At 44.2% G+C, this 10,000-nt stretch overlaps 1 protein-coding gene across 1 annotated transcript in view; it reads right to left on the bottom strand.

Annotated features, from left to right (window-relative positions):
- kcnh2b (potassium voltage-gated channel, subfamily H (eag-related), member 2b) overlaps nucleotides 1–10,000 on the bottom strand; it is a 223,392-nt gene that overhangs the window by 6,653 nt on the left and 206,739 nt on the right. Inside the window, exons 6-8 of the mRNA XM_076291440.1 lie at nucleotides 8,514–8,936; nucleotides 5,363–5,753; nucleotides 2,770–2,969 (exon numbers count right to left, since the gene is read on the bottom strand). Of these exons, the coding sequence (XP_076147555.1) occupies nucleotides 2,770–2,969; nucleotides 5,363–5,753; nucleotides 8,514–8,936 (1,014 nt within the window). The remainder of the gene's footprint in view (nucleotides 1–2,769; nucleotides 2,970–5,362; nucleotides 5,754–8,513; nucleotides 8,937–10,000) is intronic.

The following is a 10,000-nucleotide window of genomic DNA, read 5'->3' as shown; positions in this document are numbered from 1 at the left end:
TCCTTTCCAAGTCTTTTCCCTGCGGATGTTCACATTGTTGTAGTTCACCCAAAACTGGTGAGGACAGTAAAATCTGTCCAAAAGTACAATAGGTCAGAAAAAAAAAGATTAAGGACTCTTGACATCTTTGTGAACTATTGTCTGTAATGAATTTCAGAACTTTGATCTTTAAAAGTGGTTTGGGATGAGCCAGGAAAGCAGGCCAAAAGGGATTGGGTAAAGTAAGGGAGCATGAGAGGGCTAGCATCTTATCGCTAATGCTAGCGATAAGATGTAATTCCCTGCATCTGGTTGGCTTGTTCACTGACCTACAATGATGACAGGATGAATGATGTGATCCCTGTTTTTTTTTGCAACACTTTTTTATTGAAACCTCCATTGTAAGGCTGTATAACCATGTTATAAACATGTTATGGCCAATCCCATATTCTGTTGATATTTATCATAACAGTCTAAGTCTAGTGATATGAAGATGTCATTGTTAACTGAATCTGAATTTATCATGACATCTCACTAATCTCATTCCACTTTCACAAGCTACAGCAGGCTATATTACATGCAACTAAGCTTAAAGCAAGGGACATTTCTGTGCCTGAAGGCATCAGAATGTGTTTGAAGCCAGTATATATAATATCTATTATATCTATATCTATATCTATATCTATAAATTATAGATAACTTGTCAATGCCTGAATTCCGGCAAAGTGCCTGAGAACTTTAACTGTTGTAAAGTCACAAGCCACATCAGGTTCTATTGCATGCTACTAAGCTTTATCATCAAAGCTGTCATAAGAATGAACTGATAATCATATATATATATATATATATGTTGCAGCATCCCTGTGATGATGGCTAGCTTACTGACAGGACATGACATTTGCCATGACAAGCCTCATGGTTACATTAACCTGACGATGGAGGGCTCAAGTGAAGTGTTACCTTTACAGTCATGACAATATTTGCTTGGAAACTTTGGACTTTGAACCATACGAGAAACAGTGGCCATTGAAGACCCCCAGCCTAAATTCCTCTAGCCTGGGATGCTTCAGTGACAATCTGAACCTCTCCCCCACCCTCCCTCCCCCTCTGAATAAGCGTTACAGCAGGACGAAGAATGGTCACACAGTCAAACACATACACACACACGCAAATTCCTACAGACAACCGAGCCTGTGTCACCCAAAATTCAAACTCCGCTCTTCCACAGCACAGCTGCAGCAAATGTTCTCCTGATTCCAAACGCTCCGTTGAACTTGAAACGGAGCAAAGATAACTAACAATGGCTTTTATGAGGGGAAAAAAAACAAAAACAAAAGTCCAGAACAACAAATGACAGCATCAGCATTCATCTCCTCCTTTGGCAGTATCATCCACTCAAAAGCACTGAGACACACACAAAGAGACAGAGTCATGTGTGTGGTGCAAAGCAGCAGTGAGTTCAATGGCGTGTAATGAAGGAAAGAGAGAGGGGACAGATGGATGACTCACTTGTTTAGAGTGGATCACATACAGTATCTTTATGCAAAGGCACGCTGACAGCGGCATTGTTATGGACCCTTTCAAGACAGTTCCATTATCAACATCATAGTTGGCCCCACAAGGCTTCCGTTTTAATAGAACGTTCAAGCATTGTTTTTGTTTTTATTGTTGAAAGGGTCTATAATGCTATTACAGATGGTGAATGTATGTATGCCAGCCTGGGACCCAGGTTAGGTCTTATGCAGTTCATTTTTTAATTCATGTTGTATGGGCAGACAATATGCTTAAAATGTAATCTGTACTGTAAATGTAGCCCAGAAATGGAGGAAGAAAAAGATTATAAGTGTGTGTGTGTGTGTGTGTGTGTGTGTGTGCATATGAGTAGCACACTTCAGAGCATGCAGCATGCACATCCCTGTATCCGTGTGTGTATCCAAGTGTGTGTATGTTTGTGTACAGTACAGTATGTGCTCAATTCACTCACAGCACACAGCATGCACCCCTGTCCCATGTGTGTGTGTGTGTGTGTGTGTGTGTGTGTGTGTGTGTGTGTGTGTGTGTGTGTGTGTGTGTGTGTGTGTTCTCACCGCATTCAAGTCAATGCCATTGGTAAAGGCATTGCGTGTGTGTGTGTGTGTGTGTGTGTGTGTGTGTTGCGTGCACATGTGTGTGAGTGTGTGTGTGTGTGTGTGTGTGTTTCTCACCGCATTCATGTCAATGTCGTTGGTACAGTATAGGACCAGGCGTGTTGGAATTACTCCTCCAGCCTCTGAATCTTTCCGTGTGTGTGTGTGTGTGTGTGTGTGTGTGTGTGTGTGTGTGTGTGTGTGTGTGCGTGTGTGTGTGTGTGTGTGTTGCATGCACATGTGTGTGAGTGTGTGTGTGTGTGTGTGTGTGTGTGTGTGTATGTGTGTGTGTGTGTGTGTGTTGCATGCACATGTGTGTGAGTGTGTGTGTGTGTGTGTGTGTGTGTGTGTGTTTCTCACCTCATTCATGTCAATGCCGTTGGTATAGGACCATGCGTGCTGGAAGTCCTCTTCAGCCTCTGAATCTTTCCGTGTGTGTGTGTGTGTGTGTTGCGTGCAAGTGTGAGTGTGTGTGTGTGTGTGTGTGTGTGTGTGTGTGTGTGTGTTTCTCACCTCATTCATGTCAATGCCGTTGGTATAGGACCATGCGTGCTGGAAGTCCTCTTTAGCCTCTGAATCTTTCCGTGTGTGTGTGTGTGTGTGTTGCGTGCAAGTGTGAGTGTGTGTGTGTGTGTGTGTGTGTGTGTGTGTGTGTGTTTCTCACCGCATTCATGTCAATGCCGTTGGTATAGGACCAGGCGTGCTGGAAGTACTCCTCCAGCCTCTGCCGCAGCGGGTTGGGGATCTGGTGGAACCGTATGAACTCCCGGACCCTCAGCATCTGGGTGTGGTAACGTGCCGTGCCAGAGTAGAGCCGCTGGATGATCGCCGACACATTCCCAAAGATGCTGGCGTACATCAGAGCTGTGAGGCACAAACACAGTGGGCCAAACATGACCGGTGAATTTGTTTGTCATGAAAAACAGAATATGAAACATGAACCAGCTGAAAAGTTACAGGGAAATGAAGTTTGTTCTGAAAGTACAATCTCTCTTGCTTTAGAAAAAGGGACTCTGACGCATTCTTCAATATTGTGGGTTTACATCAAAGACGTCCACTCAAAGCAGAATGGAAGAAATGGCAGAAATTTAATTTGTCATCCAAATCACGAGTGACAGCTGGGTTCTAAAAGCTCTCTGGGGAACCTGAGGACCGTCTGGAGAGACAATACAGATGCAGAAATGAGACTCTCCCTAATGACATTATCTCGAATGCATCTTAAGCAGGTTACCATGGCGATTGTTGCATCTCCTGGAGTACGACACAAAACAAATGGCTTTTCCAAAGTAGTAAGAAACATATTGGTGTTTACTTGAAGTAGTGAGGCTCAGTGCATCCGCTGTCTCCCTGAGTAGCAATGGCTGACAGTCATGATGGATACAGCTTTCTAGCCATCCAATCATATCCATTTATCCTCATCAGTGGAGCACCAGACAGCCAATGAAGTAAGTGCTTGGTGCCATGGTGCTCTGCACATCATTAGCCTTTTGCAGGACTCACTCAATGATTAGTCTCTCGGAGAGCAACTGCTACCCACTTTTGATGGATGGAGAACAACTAATAAATCAGTTACTTATCTCGCTGTGTGTATGTGTGTGTGTGTGTGTGTGTGTGTGTGTGTGTGTGTGTGTGTCTGTGTGTGTGTGTGCATGTGTGTGTGTGTGTGTGTGTGTGTGTGTGTGTGTGTGTGTGTGTGTGTGTGTGTTTAGCTCACATAACTCCAATAATGGGTATGCATGTGTGTGTTTGGGTGACACCAAGACTGTATTTGAATTTTCCCTCTGAGTCCATATCCTCTGTTTACCGATGCATGTATGCAGTGATATAGGCCTCCCATAGGTAGCACGTAAAACAAACAAACAAACAAACAAGAAAGCTATTCATCTTATTCACTGGTAGCATAGCTAACTTGGGCTTGTTCATGATGAATATGGGTGGTCTCGAGTGTCAGACTGTGGAAGTGATGCTGGCTTTGTTATCAATGACCTTCTGTTCTAAGGCAGGTCAAGTCATTTTGACAGATGAGTCTGAAAATAATGAAGGAAATTGCTCTGCTCCTCAGGAAATTTGATAAGCGCAAAATCCCTGACAGGATATGACATACTAATACAAAACTTATTAAAGTAAAAATGAATATGCTAACTACATACTGATTTATGTTAATGATAGTTAGGTGATGAATCACCTGAACACACAGAACATGAATTAGGATTATAAAAATGCAGATCACTATCTTCCTCTACAATATGGCCAGAATCAATTGTAGAGTTCTAGTTTTGATGTGTTAGATCAGATGCCTAAGAATGTACTAAATTCATCTGGAGGAGCTTGGCAGAGTAAAGTTCAGAGCCTTCAGGGTCAGCAGTTTCGGATGAGTGATTTGTTTTGAAAACTCGCAGAGTTGCTGTCAAAACTAAGTCCAGTTCAAAACTCAGTCAATGAGAAAGACAGTACTGATGGCTTTCTATTTCAAAAGTTAATGAGATATTTTATTTATCTCTCTCTGTCTGACGGAGGAACTTAACTTGAACCCTGTCCTTTAATAGTGTCATAACCTTGTCATAGACACAGCATGGCAGATTCCATATCCTCTCGTTAGCCATCATGACAGACATTGTCCAATCACATGAGCATTATCTGACATGTGACCATTATCAAACAGCCCAATCACATTAGAAAGTCACCTCAGGTGACCATTATCTGTAACTGCCATGACAGCTCTTAGAATGCTGGATGCCATCATAGTCTATGTTGCATGTTTAGAAGCTGTTATATCATGCAATATTTTGAAAGATGTTTTAATATGTCTCCTTGAGAGGGTTATGTCACACTGTTATTTCACTGCCTTGTTATCCCACTTATCACATGTCTCATGTTAGAGAGTTCAAATGAAATCGTACTATTGTGTTTGTGCTTCTGTGTGTGTGTGTGTGTGTGTGTATGCGTACAGTATGTGTGTGCATGTGCGTGTGTGCGCACATATCTGTGTGTGTGTGTGTGTGTGTGTGTGTGAGTGTGCACATATGTGAGTGTGTGTGTGTGTATGCGTATGTGTGTGCATGTGCGTGTGTGTGCACATATCTGTGTGTGTGTGTGTGTGTGTGTGTGTGTGTGTGAGTGTGCACATATGTGAGTGTGTGTGTGTGTGTGCGTGAGTGTGCACATATACTGTATGTGTGTGAGTGTGTGTGTATGTGTGTGTACAGTATGTGTGTGTGCATGTGTGTGTGCGCTTGCGCGTGTGTGAACCGACTCACAGCCGATGAGCATGACGCAGATGGAGAAGATCTTCTCGGAGTTGGTGTTGGGCGAGACGTTGCCGAAGCCCACGCTGGTCAGGCTGCTGAAGGTGAAGTAGAGCGCCGTCACGTACTTGTCCTTGACGGAGGGGCCCGAGCCCATGATGGAGCTGTTGTAGGGCTTGCCTAGCTGGTCTCCGAGCGCGTGCAGCCAGCCGATGGAGCCGCCACGCTCCACGCTGCCGATGGCGTACCAGATGCACGCCAGCCAGTGGGCGATGAGCGCGAACGTGCACATGAGCAGGAAGAGCACGGCCGCGCCGTACTCCGAGTAGCGGTCAAGCTTACGGGCCACGCGCACCAATCGCAGCAGACGGGCCGTCTTCAGCAGGCCAATCAGAGTGGTCGTCTGGGGAGAGAGGTGAGGAAGGGGAGGGGTTAAGGATGGTCTGTAAAGCTTTGATATTGTGCGATTGTCAATGAGCTGGATATGTTAAAGTTTTTTTTCACGCAAAATGTGTAATTGATTATACTTCAGATTGTCTATATTACTCTGTTACATCTAGATCTGTGCTGTTTTATGAAAAAGAAAGTGAACTCAATCTATTTCAGGGGGCAACAAATAAGACTGTCAAGTCTGACAAAATTAGAGCAATGTGTTTTCAGCCCTTTGAAGTGTGAGTGTGTTTGCCTGTGTCTGGGCCATCCAGTCCTGTGTGTGTGTGTGTGTGAGAGAGAAGGAGAGAGAGTGTGTCTGTGTGTGTATAGTGTGTGTGTATGTGTGTGTGTGTGTGTGTGTGTGTGTGTGTGTGTGTGTGTGTGTGTGTGTGTGTGTGTGTGTGTGTGTGTGTGTGTGTGTGTGTGGGTCGGTGGTTGATATACTGAAGGCTGTAAACTGTTTGTCCATTGCTTTCAGGGCTGTCAGATTAATGCGCTCATTCCCAGCGATTACACTTGTCTTAGGATGCCCCCGATCCCCGGCCCCCGCCACAAAACAAATAAATAAGGAGATGATTAGACCACTGGCTCAGAGCCTCGGCCCCCTGTACAGCCGCCCGCCAGATAAATAAGGAGAGTCTGCTAAACACACACACACACACACACACACACACACACACACACACACACACATTCACACACACACACACACACATACACACACACACACACACACACACACACACACACACATTCACACACACACACACACACACACACACACACACTGTGAAGGCGATTCACAGGGTCGTCAGGGCAGCAGAGAAGACCATAGGCTGCCCCCTCCCCATGCTGGAAGAGATCTACTCCTCCAGATGCCGCAACAAGGCAACAGACATTTCAAAGGACCTTTCACACCCAGGTCATTGTCACTTTCAGCTCTTGCTCTTCTATCCGAAGGCAATCATTGCCCTTAAAGCGTACTACATACTCGCCGCACACGACCGGTAGCCCGACAATGTGATGTCAAAATTGCGTCATTTCCTCTGTCGCACGAGAAATTTCAGACTCGCGCAGGCAGGTCGTGCACAGGACATTTTTTTTCAAATCAAGCCACAAGCAGGATGAGCTTGAAGCCAAGATCAGGGAGCATGCGTGCCTCTATACAGACATCAACCACATTTAGGCATTTCATATAGCCTAGCCTACATCTTAAATAAACATGTTTGAATAGTCAGTTTGAGAAGAGAGGGAAATTAACCTGGCTAGGTTACCAGCAAGAGTTCGTGATTTTTAAAAAGTTTGCTGGATAAGTTAATGAAGCTACCAGAGAGAGGGAATTAATATAAAACACCTAGGACCCAGGGACATGCCAATAATCCAGCAAAAGGTAACAAAGATATTTATTTTCAACCAAAGGATATCTAAGACCTGAAAAAAATCTCTTTCCACTTCAGGAAATTACACAAACTCATCTCTCAGCACCAGCCAGCTAGCTAAAATTTCCCTCGGGATGAATAAAGTATCTATCTATCTATCTAGCTGCACACATCTTGGAAATTACAGTAGATAGATGGTAATGATGGTATCATCACAGAGTGAAGCTAGTGTCGCGACCACCACGCGCGAGTATAAATGGTTACGGCGCTCCCGTGACGTCACATTGTCGCGCTACCAATCGGGAGTGGCGAGTATTTACATTAGGACGCTTAACTCTTCAAATTTGAAATAGTCTATAGACCCTTTCAACAATAAAAACAAAAACAATGCTTGAACGTTCTATTTGGGCCCCAATCTACTTCCTCTGCATTAAGATAACATATGGAATGTTAAAAAGGAAGTCTTGTGGGGCCAACTATGATGCTGATAATGGAACCCTCTTGAAAGGGTCCATTCTTGGCCCCTAACGAACTGTGCAAATTATATTGTGGAGTAATGTTTTTTACCAGTGGAATCTGTACAGAACCATTGCTGTTCATAACCAGTGCAATATATGTTTACATTATTTTTATATTTTTATATATGTGCATTTTTTAAACTATTTATTGTTCTTATGCATACCTCATGAGTTGACAGCACTTTCAATCTCGTTGTACCTTTGCAAAAAGTGTCAATGACAATAAAGACTATCTATCTATCTACACACTCACCACACACACATTCACATTCATACACACACACTAACACACACACACACACACACACACACACACACACACACACACACACACAGACACACAGACACACACACACACACTCACACACACACACAAACACACACACACACACACACATTCACACACACACACAAACACACACACCCACACACACACATACACTCGCCACACCCTGAAGCTTTCTCCTGTCAGATACACATGCACAGTTGATGTGAAAGAATGTGTTACTGTTGTTTATGAAAGCCTGCTATGTGTACTGGTAGCACGATGTTTTCATGCTGTCAAGATTGCATGTACTGATGTCAATATTGCATGTACTTTCATGGGTTTTCATGTGAGTGCCTAAGATGGTGTTTAAGAGCAGAAACAAGGGAAAACACATCAACATCTAACATTGGTGCTCTTAACAGGACAAATTTCCCCTCTGAAACGTGTCTATGCACAATGATGTTTTGTCAGAGGTTCTCAGAGATAAGGCCTATACGTGCTAGGAAACATTTGAGGGAGAAGAAAAGCTTCATGTGCTCTCTCTTTTCTTCCACTTGATTCCTTACCTCCTCTCCATTGCGGTAGATGAGCAGGTCAAAGGGGATGGCTGCCACCATGTCGATGAGGAACCAGCCCTTGAAGTAGTGCACGGCGATCTTGATAGGGTGGCTGACCACCTCGTCGTTGGCGTTGACGTAGGTGGTGCGGAAGTTGATGAGGATGTCGATGATGAACATGATGTCCACTATGAGGTCGACGACGTTGAGGGGGCTGCATGAGTAGCCGCACGACTGGATCTTCTGCTCCTCTTGGTCGTTGAGGAGGAAGGCGGCCGAGTAGGGCGTGACGATGGCCGTGTAGATGACGAGCAGCAGGATCAGCCAATCCCAGACGGCCTTGAAGGGGCTGTAGTGGAGCACCGTCCAGCTGTGGATGCGGGGGGCCTGGAGCTTGTACTCCGGGAGCACGTCGGCGCCTAGCGACAGCACCTGAAGAGCCGAGAAAAGAGAGGAAAGAAAGAAAAACAAAGTCCAATAAGCTTTGATTTTTTATTTTAAAAATTAGTACTATTAGTATTATACTTATTAGTAATGTTTTAACTTCATCCTTCTGAGTGATTTATCCTTCTGAGTGATTTCATTATTACATTGTTATTATCTGTTATTTTGCAGACAAACTTACCCAGAGTGAACTCACTGAAGGGACAGTCCCCTTCAAGCAACTCAGGGCTAAGTGTCCTGCTTGAGGGGGCACAGTGGTGGCAGTCCCTGGGACTTCACTCACAACCAAAGATTCTAGAGCGGAGCATAGCGCTCTAGAATCTTTGCTCACAACCCTCTAGGATCCCAATAGCTCAGATTTCAAACCACTAAATCATCACTATACCACTATTTCAATATCACTAATCCCACAAGTCAGTCACAAGTCTAGAGAAAAGGTGTTATTAGCTATGAAACATGTGTATGACGAGGTGTGGAGAATATCTTTGAGGTTTTCTGTCACATTGAGAATGCTTCTATCGCCAGGTTAACACAAGCCTTGTGGGTCTGTCTGAGGAAGAGACGAGTGATGACTCGTGTGACTCCCGATGGACACAACACATGCTTTTAAGAGAATTACCGTTCTCTGCCTTATTAATGAAAAACAGGACTGTGGATTATTAAAGGAGAAATAGGTGGATCTGATTCTGTAGCTTGATTGTGGATTCCTAGAACCGAGTTTAAGCCAAATCCGATGAGAAACCGGTTGTAATCAGACGGTTTGACTGATTGTTTCGACAGAGCCTTTATCTGCACCCACTGCCCTCCTCTACTAATCCTTTGGGAACAGAATGTATTTCATCTCCTGCAAAGACCACATTCAGCAGCCTACAAAGACCGCATTCAGCAGCCTATAAAGACCGCATTCAGCAGCCTGCACAGACCAAACCAGCACCTGCACTTAATGGACTGCTATGGATCAACTATTAGTCACTAGTTCACAAATATTTGATGGTTTTTGGGCGTTTCTCATAACAAACTATATTACTGACATATCACTGAATGCAAATATA

Source organism: Alosa pseudoharengus, unplaced genomic scaffold (genome assembly GCF_046254945.1).
Source record: "Alosa pseudoharengus isolate Yale_2024_CS ecotype anadromous, Long Island Sound unplaced genomic scaffold, YU_APseudo_1.1 YU_APseudo_1.1_scf_18, whole genome shotgun sequence".
Classification (NCBI taxonomy): domain Eukaryota; kingdom Metazoa; phylum Chordata; class Actinopteri; order Clupeiformes; family Clupeidae; genus Alosa; species Alosa pseudoharengus.
The sequence above is the reverse complement of the archived record's forward strand: the minus strand, read 5'-3'. Positions and strand labels throughout refer to the sequence as shown.